Here is an 18,374-nt window from a genome sequence, read left to right as displayed (position 1 = left end):
GGCTCCTGGGGTGTTGCCGGCGAAGGCTGGCTTGAAAAGGGAACTTTCGAAGCTTCCGTTCCAGACCTAAACAGCTGCTCTCAGGGTGGCATCTTTCTGTTCTTGTTATTATTAATAATAATAATAGTAAACAACAACTTTTGCCACAACCTCTGGGAACCTAACAGGAACTGTTCCTTGTTGCCCTTTCTCCCCCCACCCCTCAAAAAAAAAGCCATAACGGAGCCTGCAAAAAGCCCCTTGCCCAATCCGCGCCAGAAAATAGTTCTTTAGAAAGGGTTTTTTTTTAAAAAAAAAGTGTCACGCTACTGGTTCACGCGGCCTGTGGAAGTGGTAATTTTGAACGGACGCGAGCCAGAATGAATCATGAACATGCAAGAAGCAATTTCTGGAAGGATGGTGGGTTGATTGTTTAAAATAAAATAAAAAAAATTACACATGACGAACACCTACGTTTTTGTACTCTTGCAAGAGAAGGGGGTGTCACGAGAAGGAACGGGGCAAGCTGTTTGCACAGGTCAAAAGCTGCCCTCGGCTTGCAATTAGAAGAGGCACGGGTTTAAGAAGAAAACAAAACAGCAACTAAGAGAAGAAAAAAGCGTCGCCAGTTAAACGCTGGATGTTTTGGTTGTTCCTCGCCGCGTGCCAGCTTCCTGGTGCTACACCTGTGGGGCAGAGAGCCTGCTTGGCATGTAGAAGGAGCCAGGTTCCGTCCCTGGTGGCATCGGCAGGTCTAGAAATCCCCCAAGTGTGCTTTTTTGAATTGTGACCACGTGGAGATCTCCCGATGCCAGGTTGCCGACCAAAAAATTCCCTGCCTTAAATCCTGGAGAGCCACTGCAAACCGCCATAGGCTAGATGGACCAACAATTTGACTCTGTATAAGGGCCACCTCTGGTTTTCCCAGCAGTGATGTACGGAAGTGAGAGCTGGACCACAAAGAAGGCTGATCGCCGAAGAATGGATGCTTTTGAATCATGGTGCTGGAGGAGACTCTTGAGAGTCCCATGAACTGCAAGAAGATCCGACCTCTCCATTCGGAAGGAAATCAGCCCTGAGTGCTCACTGGAAGGACAGATCCTGAAGCTGAGGCTCCAAGACTTTGGCCACCTCAGGAGAAGAGAAGACTCCCTGGAAAAGACCCTGATGCTGGGAAAGATGGAGGGCACAAGGAGAAGGGGACGACGGAGGACGAGATGGTGGGACAGTGTTCTCAAAGCTACCAGCATGAGTTTGACCAAACTGTGGGAGGCAGTGGAAGACAGGAGGGCCTGGCGTGCTCTGGTCCAGGGGGTCACGAAGAGGCGGACACACCTAAATGACTAAACAACAACAAGGGCCACCTCCTGTTTAAATCAGAACTTCAATTTTAATACAGGACTTTATTCCTTTTCCTCTTTTTTCTCTCTTTCTTTCCTTCTTTAGTCTCTTCCTTTTCCTCCTCTCCCGCCCCCCTGTCTTTTCTTCTTCATTCTCTTCCTTTCCTCCACTTCCTTCCTTTCTATTTTTCTTTCTCAGTTCAGTGTGATTTTTACTGTATCTTACGCGGAAAAACTTTCAATAAAAGTTTATTGTAAAAAAGAGAACTTTCGTTACAAATGTTGCGCTGTCGTTTCTAAAGGGGAACACGGCGGCTCAGGGTCGATTAAGAAAACGGGGGGAAATAAACCTTTCCAGGCAAGGCTGGAGAGCCGCTGCCAGCTCAATCTGACTCAGTATAAAGTCGCTTTCCTTGTGAATAACCGTTATATTAGGTTAGACTCGTTTCCTCAGGCTTTTCTCCTTGCAGACAGGAGTTGAGCCGGCAACTAAAACTTCAGCTGGCTGAACCTTTACTGAAGCAGGGTTAGAAACTCAGATATATAAATGCCAGGCACCCAACAGCTCCTTAAACCAAGATTAAAGGTAAAGGGACTCCTGATCATTAGGTCTAGTCGTGGCCGACTCTGGGGTTGCAGCGCTCATCTCGCTTTATTGGCCAAGGGAGGCGGCGTACAGCTTCCGGGTCATGTGGCCAGCAGGACTAAGCCGCGTCTGGCGAACCAGAGCAGTGCACAGAAACACCGTTTACCTTCCCACCGGAGCAGTACCTATTTATCTACTTGTGCTGGTGTGCTTTCGAACTGCTAGGTTGGCAGGAGCAGGGACTGAGCAACGGGAGCTCACCCCGTTGCGGGGATTCGAACCGCCGACCTTCCGATTGGCAAGTCCTAGGTTCTGTGGTTTAACCCACAGCGCCACCCGTGTCCCTATAAAACCAAGGTTACAATTTCCAAAATGGAATTTTTAGGCAGCTTTTGGAGAGATGATATTATTATTATTATTATTATTATTATTATTATTATTATTATTATTATTATTATTTCTATACCGCTTTGGAGACTTTTTCTGGTGCTCTGGAGGCTGATCTAATTTGGCATTTATTATCACTACCTACTACAATGGTTCACCGTTGTAAGACCCTCAGGGCAGCTTGGAGAAACTAAAAAAAACCCCAGTATTAAAACCAGCTTAAAACAAATTACGTTCACAAGAGTAGAGTGGGCCTATATATTTATATAATATACATGCATATATACGTTTGCGTGTGTGCCAAAGGCCAGGGAAAAATAAGCATGGCTTTTGTCAAAGACAAAAACGTTGGAACTGCCATGCTTGTCCCAGACTGTCCTTTGCAACTGGCACCCGTTCGCTGTTATCAAAGAACTTTAAGGAACGGGAAAAATCGAAAGGCACTGGAAGATTCCCTGTCCCTTATCACTGGCTGCTACCACCCTGTTGCTTTGTTTGTGCAAAGCAAAAGGGGTCTCACAGAATTAAGGACGAAGATTCCTTCCTTCCTTCCTTCCTTCCCAACCCTTCACCCTAAGGTTCCAGATTAAAACACAATACAGTCGAACCTTGGATCCCAAACGCCTTGCAAGAGAAATGTTTTGGCTCCTGAATGCCGCAAACCCGGAAGTGATTGTTCCAGTTTGCGAATGTTCTTTTGGAACCTGAACGTCTGGTGGGGCTTCTGACTGGCTGCAGGCCAATTGTGTACCGTATTTTTTTGCTCTATAAGACTCTCTTTTTCCCTCCTAAAAAGTAAGGGGAAATGTGTGTGCATCTTATGGAGCGAATGCAGGCTGCACAGCTATCCCAGAAGCCAGAACAGCAAGAGGGATTGCTGCTTTCACTGCGCAGAGATCCCTCTTGCTGTTCTGGCTTCTGGGATTCAGAATATTTTTTTTCTTGTTTTCCTCCTCCAAAAACTAGGTGTGTCTTATGGTCTGGAGGCCTTATAGAGCAAAAAATATGGTAATATTGCGCTGTATTATTAATGTTGCATTCTAATTGTTGCAACCCAACCTGGGTGGGTGAAGGGCGGGTAACGAATTATAACAGCAGCAGCAGCAACAACAGTTTGTTTATAGCCTCGCTTAAATACTTTAGGACCTCTGTGCCATAAAAGGCAATGGTGGGAGGGGGACTCGCCTAGACCCCATTCTAAACTCGCCCCAGGTGAACAGCTGCCGACAAGCCTCCCTCCGGCAAGGTAAGAAGCAGCTATCAATAGATGAAAAGCGCCTCTCGTGTTCTGGTATTTTGATTTAGGGCGCGACTTCGTGTCGCACGGAATCTGGCTTTATTCCACCTCCTTTTGGTCCTGGAGCTGGCAGGCGAGACGTGGGCGGGTTTGATGGGGTGCATCCAATTACTTGGTAGTGATTGAAAGCCTGGTTTATTTTTAAGTTGCTGCGCTTGGCACCCTTCCAAGGAAAACAAGTGCCTTGCAGGTAAGGCTTGTCTTCGGGCGCCTCAAGGTGCAGTCGGGTCAGCTGATTACGTCTGCAACCAGGGTAGGTGGGTCACCTTTCCTAGCCACCCTCTTCACCTACATAGATGACACTGGCTGCATCCTAAGGGAATGGGGAACAGGCATAGTAGTCCCAATCTATAAAAAGGGCAACCGAGGAGATCCAGCGAATTATAGGCCGATTAGCTTATTAAGTGTGATTAGTAAACTCTACTCAAAGCACCTCCTTAATAAGTTTACAGAATGGCTAGAGAATGAAGATACAGTGGTACCTCGCAAGACGAATGCCTCGCAAGACAAAAAACTCGCTAGACGAAAGGGTTTTTTGTGCTGCTTCGCAAGACGATTTTCCCTATGGGCTTGCTTTGCAAGACGGAAACGTCTTGGAAGTTTGTTTCCTTTTTCTTAACACCGTTAATACAGTTGCGACTTGACTTCGAGGAGCAACTCATAGAACGCGGTGTGGTAGCCTTTTTTGAGGTTTTTAAAGACTTTGGTGATTTTTGTAGCTTTTCCAAAACTTTCCCGACACCGTGCTTCGCAAGACGAAAAGAATCGCAAGGCGACAAAACTCGCGGAACGAATTAATTTCGTCTTGCGAGTCACCACTGTATTCTGGCAACAGAACAAGCGGGCTTCAGACCCGGAAGGTCCACAACAGATCACTGCCTAATGCTACAACATCTCATCGACAAATACAAATCAAGAGGGCAGGCTCACTATACGCTGCCTTCGTCGACCTAAAAGCAGCATTTGATACGGTCTCCAGAACCAGACTCTGGGACAGACTATTGATAGGTGACACCTGGCTTGAGAGCAGTACATGTGAAAAGGATCTAGGAGTCTTGGTTGACCACAAACTTGACATGAGCCAACAGTGTGATGTGACAGCTAAAAAAGCCAATGCAATTCTGGGCTGCATCAATAGGAGTATAGCATCTAGATCAAGGAGAGTAATAGTGCCACTGTATTCTGCTCTGGTCAGACCTCACCTGGAGTACTGTGTCCAGTTCTGGGCACCCCAGTTCAAGAAGGACACTGACCAACTGGAACGTGTCCAGAGGAGGGCAACCAAAATGGTCAAAGGCCTGGAAACGATGCCTTATGAGGAACGGCTAAGGGAGCTGGGCATGTTTAGCCTGGAGAAGAGGAGGTTAAGGGGTGATATGATAGCCATGTTCAAATATATAAAAGGATGTCACATAGAGGAGGGAGAAAGGTTGTTTTCTGCTGCTCCAGAGAAGCAGACACGGAGCAATGGATCCAAACTACAAGAAAGAAGATTCCACCTAAACATTAGGAAGAACTTCCTGACAGTAAGAGCTGTTCGACAGTGGAATTTGCTGCCAAGGAGTGTGGTGGAGTCTCCTTGTTTGGAGGTCTTTAAGCAGAGGCTTGACAGCCATATGTCAGGAGTGCTCTGATGGTGTTTCCTGCTTGGCAGGGGGTTGGACTCGATGGCCCTTGTGGTCTCTTCCAACTCTATGATTCTATGATTCTATAGGTTACCAATATAGATCGAAGGCTACTGCTCTTGATTCAGGCACTGCATGCAAACACGGGTGGGTGGGGGCGATAAAATAAAAACACATTTTCACCTCCTAGGCTATTAAACCGCGGATGACATGGGGTCTCAGCACCTCCTGTACCTGATGTAGGGGCTTCCCTTATACAGGGTCTAGGGGTCTTAGTGGACAACAAACTGAACATGAGCCCACTGTGTGACGCAGCAGCAAAAAAAGTGAATGTTATTCTAGGCTGCATCAACAGAAGTCTAGTGTCCAGATCAAGGGAAGGAATAGTTCCTTCTGGACACCACAGTTCTGGGCACCACAATTTAAGAAGACTGTTGACAAGCTGGAAGGTTTGTTTGCAGAGGAAGGCAACCAAGATGATCAATGGTCTGGAAACCAAGAACGGTTTGTGCTCGCTATGTTTAGCCTGGAAAAGATGAGACTTAGAGGAGATAGGATTGTTGTTGTTGTTTAGTCGTTTAGTCGTGTCCGCCTCTTGGTGACCCCCTGGACCAGAGCACGCCAGGCCCTCCTGTCTTCCACTGCCTCCCGCAGTTTGGTCAAACTCATGCTGGTAGCTTCGAGAACACTGTCCCACCATCTCGTCCTCTGTCGTCCCCTTCTCCTTGTGCCCTCCATCTTTCCCAACATCAGGGTCTTTTCCAGGGAGTCTTCTCTTCTCCTGAGGTGGCCAAAGTCTTGGAGCCTCAGCTTCAGGACCTGTCCTTCCAGTGAGCACTCAGGGCTGATTTCCTTCAGAATGGAGAGGTTTGATCCCCTTCATGGATCACTGCCTTGCTGTGGCGAAGGGGCTTGAATAACTCAGAGAAGCTATGAGCTATGCCGTGCAGGGCCACCCAAGATGGACAGGTCATAGTGGAGAGTTTTGACCAAACGTGATCCACCTGGAGCAGGAACCGGCAAGCCACTCCGGTATCCCTGCCAAGAAAACTCCATTGACAAAGACAACAGGAGATAGGATAGCCATCTTCAAATATCTCAAGGGCTGCCACGTGGAAGAGGGTGCAAGCCTGTTTTCTCCTGCTCCGGAGGGCAGGACTTTGACCAGGAAGCTTCAGGCAGGACTTGGACCAGGAAGCTTCAGGCGACAAGAAAGGGAGATTCTGACTCAACATCAGGAAGAGCTTTCTGACAGTCTTGTCATCTGAGCAGCCCAGGACCTCCAGCCACACGGCCCAGGCTGGCGCCCCAAGGGAGGTCACGTCGGTACTGCTGACGCAGCGGTTTTATTTCACCCTCGGTGGTGAACTCCATTGTCTCTCGAGTCAGACTGATGCTGACAACAACAACAACAACGGGCTTCAATTCTTCTTAATTACATTTGCAAGGTTTTATAACAAACGTAGGGACGCGGGTGGCGCTGTGGGTTAAACCACAGAGCCTAGGATTTGCCAATCAGTAGGTCGGCGGTTCAAATCCCCGCGACGGAGTGAGCTCCCATTGCTCGGTCCCTGCTCCTGCCCACCTAGCAGTTCCAAAGCACGTCAAAGTGCAAGTAGATAAATAGGTACCACTCCGGCGGGAAGGTAAACGGCGTTTCCGTGCGCTGCTCTGGTTCGCCAGAAGCGGCTTGGTCATGCTGGCCACATGACCCGGAAGCTGTACGCCGGCTCCCTCGGCCAGTAAAGCGAGATGAGCGCCGCAACCCCAGAGTCGGCCACGACTGGACCTAATGGTCAGGGGTCCCTTTACCTTTACTTTATAACAAACGTAATGGCACTGTGAGAGATGGGGAAGCAGAGCTCTCTCTGTCGTCTTTGGTTTGAGCTGTGCCAGCTAAGTGCCCGAGTTCCGATTCTTATCTTCCCTCCCTGTCCTTTTTCCGTTGCGTAGAACCGTAGACTTGGAAGGGACCCTGAGGATCGCCTAGTCCAACCCCCCGCAATGCAGAAATACACAGCTGTTCCTCGCGGGGATCGAACCTGCAACCTTGGCATCCTCAGTACCATGCTCTAACCAACCGAGTTATCCAGCATGTTGTGTGTGTGTGTTTAGACTGTAAGCCTGTAGGGGCAGGGGCTGCCTTGTTTAATTAACCGTAGGTTAATGGATGGATGGATGCGGGTGGCGCTGTGGGTTAAACCACAGAGCCTAGGGCTTGCCGATCAGAAGGTTGGCGGTTCGAATCCCCACAATGACGGGGTGAGCTCCCGTTGCTCGGTCCCTGCTCCTGCCAACCTAGCAGTTCGAAAGCACATCAAAGTGCAAGTAGATAAATAGGTACTGCTCTGGCGGGAAGGTAAACAGCGTTTCCGTGCGCTGCTCTGGTTCACCAGAAGTGGCTTAGTCCTGCTGGCCACATGACCCAGAAGCTGTACGCCGGCTCCCTCGGCCAGTAAAGCGAGATGAGTGCTGCAACCCCAGAGTCAGCCACGACTGGACCTAATGGTCAGGGGTCCCTTTACCTTTACCTAATGGATGGTATGCCAGCCTCCCTGGGAGCCTGTCTGCCCGCAGAGGGTGGTACAAAGGCTCTAAATATAATCAGTAATAATCCTCATTATAATATATTACCATCCTGAGACCAGCAGGTATAGGACGGTCTACAAATTTAGTAAGTATCAGCAACATCATCAACAACAACAGAGCAAATCCAGATTACAGGTAAATTACAATGAAATAAGTATCACAGTACAGCGCTATTAGCCAGAGAAGAAAGAGGGGAACTGAATAGAGGAAACCACTGAACTTAAGGAAGGAACAAAAGTAATACCATCAGCCAGTATCAGTCATCCCTAAATCACCACGAGTTTCAGGTGGGATAATGTTGCTTTCCTTCGTTAGAAGGGAATCGGATAAAAGAACACTGCCTTTCTCCAAATTCCCCTGACAAATTTCAGCTTCTCCTAACGCTTCAACTTTTAGGCCTCTAGGAAAGAGGCGGACCGGGTTTCTCGACACCAATAAACTCAAAAGCAATGCCTTGCAATACTTTGCTCATGTTGGTATAATAAGAATATGAATAATATATTATTTATACCCCGCCCATCTGGCTGGGCTTCCCCAGCCACTCAGGGTGGCTTCCAACAAAATATTAAAATACAGAAATCCATCAGACATTAAAAGCTTCCCTAAACGGGGCTGCCTTCAGATGTCTTCTAGAAGTCTGGTAATTATTGTTCTCTTTGACATCTGGTGGGAGGGCGTTCCACAGGGCAGGTGCCACTAACAAAAAGGCCCTCTGCCTGGTTCCCTGTAACTTGGCTTCTCGCAGTGAGGGAACTGCCAGAAGGCCCTCGGAGCTGGACCTCAGTGTCCGGGTAGAACGATGGGGGTGGAGACGCTCCTTCAGGTATACTGGACCGAGGCCGTTTAGGGCTTTAAAGGTCAGCACCAACACTTTGAATTGTGCCCAGAAACATACTGGGAGCCAATGTAGGTCTTTCAAGACCAATGTTATGTGGTCTCGGCAGCAGATCCCAGTCACCAGTCTAATTGCCGCATTCTGGATTAATTGTAATTTATAGCAGCATTTAGCAGCAGGACTGACTTCTTCGAACGAAAATACATCATCGTTTTCTTTTGCTTTCACGCTATTTATTGTGCTTTTCTCCTATATTTTTGTCCTGCAAACCGCTCTGAGATCTTTGAACGAAGGGCAATATATGAATAAATTAAATTAAATTATAACAACAACAACAACAACAACATATAGAAATGAGAGAGAGAAAGATTTTGGGTAAAGCCCATTTCTGAAAGGGACTTTTACCAGTTTCAAAACACGCACAAAACACCCTAAGAGCATAAGAAGGACTTGCTGAATAAGGCCAACGGCCCAACAAACACTCAATCACCTCCAAACTTGCCGCAGTCAAATCACACGGCAGGTGGTCGTTGCACATCTGCCTTCGCCATAAACCCTTTTCCTGAACCTGTCCAGAACGAAAGCAAGAAAGCAGAGGTTCTTCTTTTCCCTGGGAGGTGCAGGGAGAAGAAACCCACGCACCTAATCCCAATGGAGAAAACAGACCTGACGCTCAAAGGAGCAGGTGGGTGCCGGGGCTTACCTGAGGAAAGTCGCCGTTCTTCAAGAAATCGGCGAGGCCTGGAGTTGCATAGCTGGCGTCAGAGAACGGCTGCCCGCCGGAGTAGAAATCAAAATATTGCCTGGAAGGGAAACAGGGAATGGTGAATTTGCGGAAGGGCGTGATAAGAACTGCCTCGCTGGGTAAGGATCATCTAACCCAGTACCTTTTCCCCTGAAACCGACCAGCTAGATGGCTCTTTAATTGGTTTTAATCTCATTACTGGAATATTTTGCCTACAAGGGGCATCAGGCACGGCGCCTCTCCCCGCTCCTCATCTCTTTCAATTTTCACAACAGCCCTGTGAGGTAGGGCAGAGCTGAGAGAAGAGTAGCTCCCGCCCCCCCCCCCCGAAGGCCACCCCCTGCATTTCCTGGCTGAGTGGGGATTTGAACCCAAGTCTGCCGAGTGCTAGGGACGCGGGTGGCGCTGTGGGTTAAACCACAGAGCCTAGGACTTGCCCGCAATGACGGGGTGAGCTCCCGTTGCTCGGTCCCTGCTCCTCCCGTTCAAATCCCCGCAATGACGGGGTGAGCTCCCGTTGCTCGGTCCCTGCTCCTGCCAACCTAGCAGTTCGAAAGCATGTCAAAGTGCAAGTAGATAAATAGGTACTGCTCCGGCGGGAAGGTAAACGGCATTTCTGTGCACTTCTCTGGTTCGCCAGAAGCGGCTTAGTCCTGCTGGCCACATGACCCGGAAGCTGTACACCGGCTCCCTCGGCCAGTAAAGCGAGATGAGCGCCGCAACCCCAGAGTCGGTCACGGCTGGACCTAATGGTCAGGGGTCCCTTTACCTTTACTGCCAAGTGCTAGCTGGATGCCCAAACCCAGCGGCTCCCAAAGGAGGCGATGGGGCAGCGGTGTGTGTGTGTGTGCTTGTGGCGTAAATGGCTACCCGATTTTGACAAGCTGGTACCACTGGAGCAAACCGATCGATTCCGTTGATCAGTTAAATGAGCTTTGATTGCACGTTGAATAAACCTGCGGTTAATTGTTACAGCTTGGGATTTTATTGCGCTATTGGCTTCCATAGTAGGTCGTCATGCAAACTGCTATTCTGAATACTGCTTCTTTGTAAACTAGGGGGGGGGAGCGAGGATGTGTTTATGAATATATAAGAGAAAAAAGAAATAAAATAAAACCTAGATACAGTGTTTTGTGTTGTGTAGGCTCCTAGGATGGAAGCCTGCTCCCTAAAATATCACTGGTTTGCTCATTTCTATATATAGGGTGCCTACATTCTGCTATTTCTAATTATTAGCAGTTTGCATCATATATTTACACCTCTTATTATTTCATGTTATAGCAAGTTTCTAGAGAATAGATTATGAGTCTTTGTAAATTGTGTTTCCAAATGAACTTTTCTTATTGCCAAATGCCAATGTGTTTGCATTATTAAGTTTGTTACGAATAAAAAATCATTTTAAGTTAGAGCTGAATAATTATTTCACTATTAATATACTTCTTCTTAATTGTACTAAACTATTAATATACTTCTTCTTAATTGTATTTCAGTTCAACAATTACTTTGATAAAATACATACAGTGGTACCTCAGATTAAGTACTTAATTCGTTACAGAGGTCCGTTCTTAACCTGAAACTGTTCTTAATTTGAAGCACCACTTTAGCTAATGGGGTCTCCCGCTGCCGTCGCACTGCCAGAGCACGATTTCTGTTCTCATCCTGAAGCAAAGTTCTTAACCCGAGGTACTATTTCTGGGTTAGCGGAGTCTGTAACCTGAAGCGTATGTAACCTGAAGCGTATGTAACCTGAGGTACCACTGTATTTTGTGATGTGCAAATGGCTTGAGATACCTGTTAGGTCCATAAATGACCATATAGCATATATTCAACACAAAAAAAAAACCAGCGGCAACAATTTGTTGTTGGCAAAGGACGGCTGGACATAGAAAGGGCCCCACTACCTTCAGTAGCTTAGGGCTTCATCAAACCTAAATCCAGCCCCGTGCAGGTGGCTGCAAAAACCAGCTCTCTGACCGTTGGAAATGGCAGGTAAAAGAAAATCATGATAAGTCACAGCAGCCTCCCTTCTCTGCTGCCCTTGCTGCTCTGTGTACATCATCGGTTTCGGTTTTACTAGTGCAAAGTCCTCATTGCCGCCTCGAGGGAAGAACCGTCCTTCCCAACCTCTTTCTCTCCCCTGCCCCATTGCTTCACCATCCTTCCAGTAAGAAGCAGCTGCAGATTTGAAAGCGACTAGCTCAGCTGAAGCCAGAGAGATAGAGAAATTATTATTTTAAGTTGTCAAGAACCGGCAGAGAACACCCCTATGGGGATCCCCGGCCGACTGACATCTGCTTGGCCGGCACACTGTCTGGCAGACCCCAGCTTCCACCCGCTGACGACACCTCCAGATTAGGAGAAAACGGAGGCCGGTCCAGGAAAGCCCCGTCCCTTCCGAAGAGACGCTGCCAGCCAGAGCGGGCGGCGCTAGCCAAGGCGAGCGGCTAATTTGGCAGGCCTGCGGCGCTCGGAAGGATCGTATAGAACTGTACAGCTGGGAAAGGGACCGTGAGGGTCGAAGAACTCCAACCCCCTGCAACACAGAGGGCTTTTGCCTGGACGTGGACTCGAACCCACAACCTGGAGACTTAAAGAGTCTCGCGCTCCGCTGGCTGAGCTATCTCAGCTTCGAGAATGCAAGGGGAGCCGTGCCGGATCAGGCAATGGCCCATCTAGTCCTGGGTGTTCATCAGTATGCAGATGACACCCAGCTCTACCTCTCCTTTAAATCAGAACCAGTGAAGGCGGTAAAGGTCCTGTGTGAGTGCCTGGAGGCGGTTGGAGGATGGATGGCGGCAAACAGATTGACGCTGAATCCTGACAAGACAGAAGTAGTGGTGCCCACCCTGTGGAATGCCCTCCCTTCAGATGTGAAGGAAATAAGCAACTATCCTATCTTGAAAAGGCATCTGAAGGCAGCCCTGTTCAGGGAAGTTTTTAATATTTAACGGTTACTGTTTTTAACACTTGATTGGGAGCCGCCCAGAGTGGCTGGGGAAACTCAGCCAGATGGGCGGGGTATAAATAAATAATAATTAATTAATTATTATTATTATTATTATTATTATTATTATTATTATTATTATTATTATTATTATTAATTCACGGTGACCACCCAGAATTCAGGAATCGCGCCCTCTCCCCTCCTGAAGTTTCCAGCAACTAGTACTAGGGGCTGCATGAAAAAGGGTTGTCTTTAACCTGCCCTGTTTATTTCGTTCGGATATGGTTATTTCTGAAAACTGAACAAACACCCTTTTCCTAGTTTTTAAGAAACGTGGGGGGGGGTGGAGTCCACCCACGTGCGGATTCGAGCAAAGCTGGGTGAGAACGGCCACAGGGAGAGAAGAAGGGGAGGGCTGCAATCGATCACGTCTACAATCTGCGATTCAATATGCAGCGGCGGGAGGGGGGGGAGAGAGAAGAACTTCTGTTAACACCTCCCAGGAGGCTTCAGAAAGTAGAATTTACAGGAATACTCTCGAAAGGAGAAAGAAAGAAAAAGCAGACCCGTTTCCAAGCAGGGGCGTCGTCTGCAGCGGAATTGGCCGCGCAACCGCGCACTGGGAGGCTTGCTGTCAAAAAAGGGGTGCCAGCTTGAGCACCTCTTCTTCTTCTTCCTCCCCCCTCCTCACCCGGGTGCCCGGGTATCGCTGCCCCAGACAAGGGGGGCTCTTTCCAAAACGCTGCAGTAGATTGAAGGCCGAGCCGTTGTCCCACCGCCAGGGTTATGGGGCTGAGTGATGCCCTGGGATGCATAGCTTGTCAAAGGTATGGACTGCGAACCTAGGTGCTTGGGCAAACCTAGGTGCTTGGGCAATTCGCAGGAAATCGGGAAAAGATTGTGGGTGGATCCCCAATACTTTTAACTACACATTGAGGGGGGGGTCCGATTATGGAAATGGCTGGCCTTGTGCAGCTAACGGTTCTGCTTTCGACTTCCTCGCTGCTCACTTTTGTGTGTCTTTTTTAATAATCCCCAAAAAAACTTGTTCTATTTTGTGCCAGTGACAATATTTTTTATATTAAAGAGAAAAGGAGAAATACTATTTGTTGCTGTTGTTTTCCCCTAAAAATAAGACTAAAGTCGTACCTTGGATCCGGCGACCCCTTGGTACTCAGACGTTTTGGCTCCCGAACGCCGCAAACCCGGAAGTGAGTGTTCCGGTTTGCGAACGTTCTTTGGAACCCGAACGTCCGACACAACTTCCACAGCTTCCGATTCGCTGCAGGACCTTCCTGCAGCCAGCTGGAAGCTGCACCTTGGTTTCCGAACATCTTGAAAGTTGAACAGACTTCCGGAACACATTCTGTTCAACTTCTGAGCTAAAGTAAAGGTAAAGGGGCCCCTGACCATTAGGTCCAGCCGTGGCCGACTCTGGGGTTGCGGCGCTCATCTCGCTTTACTGGTCGAGGGAGCCGGCGTACAGCTTCCAGGTCATGTGGCCAGCAGGACTAAGCCGCTTCTGGCGAACCAGAGCAGCGCACGGAAATGCCGTTTACCTTCCCGCCGGAGCGGTACCTATTTATCTACTTGCACTTTGACGTGCTTTCGAACTGCTAGGTTGGCAGGAGCAGGGACCGAGCAAAGGGAGCTCACCCTGTCATTGCGGGGATTCAAACCGCCGACCTTCTGATTAAAAGGTTAAAAGTTGACCAGGTCTCCGTTTCAGCTCTGCTGGCCGGCTTTTGATATGAATGCCATACCCAGCATCTGAAGGGCTCTCTCAGGGAAGGTGAAGCAAGCTTGTTTTCTGATGCTCCAGAGGGTGAGTGCCGAACCGACAGATTAGAATATGAAGGAAGAGGTCCCAACTCAGTATGAGGAAGATCTTTCTGAGGGAGAGAGCTGTAGGGCAGTGGAAACAGCTCTTTGGGAAAGTGGTGAGCTCGTTGGGCGGTTTAAAGGAGACCATCATTCTGCCACAGATCGTTTAGCCGTGGTTCCTGCATTGCAGGGAGCCGGACTAGATGGTTTTTGGGGGTCCCTTCCGACTCAACAATTCCATGCTTCTATGTTTTTAAGAGTTGGGAGTTTGCAAAACCTGGTGTGTAGCTGGAAGGGATTCCAGACACCGGCACAGCATGTACAGTGGTGCCCCGCAAGACGAATGCCTCGCAAGACGGAAAACTCGCTAGACGAAAGAGTTTTCCGTTTTGGAGGTGCTTCGCAAAACAAATCTCCTATGGGCTTGCTTCGCAAGACGACAATGTCTTGCGAGTTCCTGTGGGTTTTTTCCCTCCCCCCCTTTTTCTAAGCCGCTAAGCCGCTTATCAGCTGATCCAATAAGCCGATAAGCCGCTAAAAGCCGCTAAAAGCCGCTAATAGCGCTAATCCGTCAATGGGCTTGCTTCGCAAGACGAAAAAACCGCTAGACGAAGAGAATCACAGAACGGATTCTTTTCGTCTTGCGAGGCACCACTGTATGTATGTATTCATACATACAGTGGTACCTCAGGTTAAGTACTTAATTCGTTCCGGAGGTCTGTACTTAACCTGAAACTGTTCTTAACCTGAGGTACCACTTTAGCTAATGGGGCCTCCTGCTGCCACCGCGCCGCCGGAGCATGATTTCTGTTCTCATCCTAAAGCAAAGTTCTTAACCTGAAGCACTATTTTTGGGTTAGCGGAGTCTGTAACCTGAAGCATTTGTAACCTGAAGCATATGTAACCCGAGGTACCACTGTACATACATACATACATACATACATGCCCTGCCCATCCGGCTGGGTTTCCCCAGCCACTCTGGGCGGCTCCCAACAGAATATTAAAAACACGATAAAACATCAAACATTAAAAACTTCCCTAAACAGGGCTGCCTTCAGATGTCTTCTAAAAGTCAGATCGTTTTTTATTTCCTTGATATCTGGTGGGAGGGCGTTCCACAGGGCAGGTGCCACCACCGAGAAGGCCCTCTGCCTGGTTCCCTGTAACCTCACTTCCCGCAGAGAGGGAGCCACCAGAAGGCCCTTGGAGCTGGATCTCAGTGTCCGGGCTGGACGATGGGGGTGGAGATGCTCCTTCAGGTATACTGGGCCGAGCACCAACACTTTGAATTGTGCTCAGAAACGTCCTGGGAGCCAATGTAGGTCTTTCAGAACCGGTGTTATGTGGTCCCTGTGGCCACTCCCAGTCCCCAGTCTAGCTGTCGCATTCTGGATTAGTTGCAGTTTCCGGGTCACCTTCAAAGGTAGCCCCACGGAGAGCGCATTGCAGTACTCCAAGTGGGAGATAACCAGAGCATGCACCACTCTGGCGAGACAGTCTGTGGGCAGGTAAATGGGTTCTAAGTCCCCGCAGGGTCCTCCTAATGTCCGCTTAGAATACATCAGGGAGGGGAATGTCTGAGGCCCTTGAGATCCGCTGCCCAAGTAGACTATAGTGAATTAAAATGGGAAGGTGTAGCCTGATACGAATAAGGACGCTTCCACTGTACGTGGTGAACCAGGCAGCAACGTTGGTGCCGCAGAATAGGGGGACAGCGCAGGAAAAACGACATCCAAATGATATACACCGGCTCAGCCCGCCCCGAGCCAGCGCTTCCTGAACTCCATTAAGCAAGGTCGAGAATTTAAAAGGGAAGCAGCCGCCAGCTCGCAAATACCAAGGCAGGCAGGTGGAGGTCAGACAGGGTTGCTCACCCCTGCTCCATAAAAACGTACTCTCTGCCTGGCAAGGCAGTATAATCTGCATATGATCGCAGAAACGTATCGGGGAGGGGGCAATGTACACACACGCACACACAAGATCACGGAACTGTAAGGCTGGAAGGGGTCCCCAAAGGTCATCCGGCCCAACCCCCATGCGACGCAGAAACCACAGCAGAAAAACCTCAGGCAGCTGGCACCCCCAAGCTCTTTCTACAAACATGCCACCTTCCCAGGAGGTCTGTTCCATCATCAAACGGCTCTCGCCACCAAGAATTTTGTCCTGAGTCGCTGTCAATTACCGTATTTTTTGCTCTATAAGACTTTTTCCCTCCTAAAAAGTAAGGGGAAATGTGTGTGCGTCTTATGGGGCGAATGCAGGCTGCGCAGCTATCCCAGAAGCCAGAACAGCAAGAGGGATCACTGCTTTCGCTGCGCAGCAATCCCTCTTGCTGTTCTGGCTTCTGGGATTCAGAATATTTTTTTTCTTGTTTTCCTCCTCCAAAAACTAGGTGCGTCTTGTGGTCTGGTGCGTCTTACAGAGCGAAAAATACGGTAATCGGGGTCCCTTCCAATGCTACGGCTCTGATTCTGTTTTGGAGTTTGCCAAGGACAAATGAAGGAACTGCTGTCCTTTTTCTACTTTCTATAGCAGGAAACAAATTCAGTTTAAAAGAGCTGATGTCTACGCACATCACATGGCCGAACTCTTTTATTTCGCGCACCGAAGCTTCGCCAATAAAATCGTGATACCCAGTACCTCTCCCGCAGCGTAGCACTTACTGGTTGTCGCTCAGGAAAGATGGCGCCGAGTACGAAGCCGATGAATAGGGCGCTTGAGTCCACCAACTGGAAGCAGAATTCTGAAACTACAAAAGAGGCAGATTCAGTAACGGGTCTTTCATAACGAGGACGACTCAAACATACAACGCATAACTTAGCAGCAGTTACTGAGGGCTGTACCCACGTCAGAGATGTTGAAATGGACGGGCATGACTAACCATGCGATGGTCACCTCCAGGCTTGACTACTGTAATTTGCTCTACGCGGGGCTGCCCTTGAAGCTGTCCCAGAAACTCCAGTGGGTGCAGAATGCTGCAGCGAAGCTCCTCACGGGGTCTCTGCCATGGGAACATATTCACCCAGTGCTTTTCAAGCTGCACTGGCTCCCCGTGAAGTACAGGGTCAGATTTAAGGTGCTGGTTTCAACTTTTAAAGCCCTTCACGGCCTAGGACCCTCGTACCTACAGGACCGTCTCTCCTGGTATGCCCCACGGAGGACATTAAGGTCCATAAATAGCAACACCTTAGAGGTCCCTGGCCCTAAGGAAGTCAGATTAGCCTAAACCTGAGCCAGGGCCTTTTCAACACTGGCTCCAGCCAGGTGGAACGCTCTGTCTCATGAGACCAGGGCCCTGCGGGATCTGATCTCTTTCCGCAGGGCCTGTAAGACAGAGTAGTTCCGCCTGGCCTTTGGCTCAGAATCAGTTTGATTCCCCCCCCCTCTTTCTTTTTCCTTTCTCCTCCTATGAAGAGATTGCTTCCTAATTGTTTTAATGTTGTATCTTAATCTTTTAAATTGTATTTTTATCAACTTGTTTTTATTATTGGTTGTTAGCCGCCCTGAGCCCGGTCTTGGCTGGGGAGGGCAGGGTATAAATAAAAATTTATTATTATTATTATTATTAACTCTGGTTCCCCGTCATTTCAGTGGGTCTACTCACAAGTAGAACTTAGTTGGATGCAGCCCTGACGGAGATGCAAAAACACTCAAGAAGGGTGCAAGGCAAGGCCACTGAGGTGCATGTTTTGGGGAGCGAGTTCAGGGAACCTGATAAGAGGCGTGGAGGGTTGTGTTTGGACCCCAGGCCTGAGGTCTCCAACCCTGAGAACCCATCCCACCCCCAATAAATAAATACAGTTGTACCTCGGACGGAATCCGTTCCAGAAGTCTGCTCAACTTCCAAAATGTTCGGAAACCAAATCGCGGATTCCGATTAGCTGCAGGAAGGTCCTGCAGCCAATCGGAAGCCCCGCCGGGCGTTCGGGTCCCAAAGGAAGGTTCACAAACCGGAACAGTCACTTCCAGGTTTGCGGGGTTCAGGAGCCAAAACGTCCTAGTTCCAAGGCGTTCGGGATCCAAGGTACGAATACGGATTGAAATCCGGATGTGGCGGGAGAGAGTCCTCATGGCTCGCGAGGAGACCCTTCCCTAAACGGCCTCAGCCCAGTATACCTGAAGGAGCGTCTCCACCCCCATCGTCCAGCCCAGACACTGAGGACCAGCGCCGAGGGCCTTCTGGCGGTTCCCTCTCTGCGAGAAGTGAGGTTACAGGGAACCAG

The 18,374-nt window shown here is 49.0% G+C and overlaps 1 protein-coding gene across 2 annotated transcripts in view; it reads right to left on the bottom strand.

Moving 5' to 3' along the window:
• The window catches only part of SBNO2 (strawberry notch homolog 2), a 93,141-nt gene that overhangs the window by 50,414 nt on the left and 24,353 nt on the right, over window positions 1-18,374 (bottom strand). For both annotated transcript variants that reach the window (XM_081177601.1, XM_081177600.1), the window contains 2 exons: window positions 16,815-16,900; window positions 9,342-9,441 (listed from right to left, as the gene is read on the bottom strand). In XM_081177601.1, the coding sequence (XP_081033727.1) occupies window positions 9,342-9,441; window positions 16,815-16,900 (186 nt within the window). The remainder of the gene's footprint in view (window positions 1-9,341; window positions 9,442-16,814; window positions 16,901-18,374) is intronic.

This window comes from Podarcis bocagei, assembly GCF_964188305.1.
Source record: "Podarcis bocagei genome assembly, chromosome: 18".
NCBI lineage: Eukaryota > Metazoa > Chordata > Lepidosauria > Squamata > Lacertidae > Podarcis > Podarcis bocagei.
The sequence above is the reverse complement of the archived record's forward strand: the minus strand, read 5'-3'. Positions and strand labels throughout refer to the sequence as shown.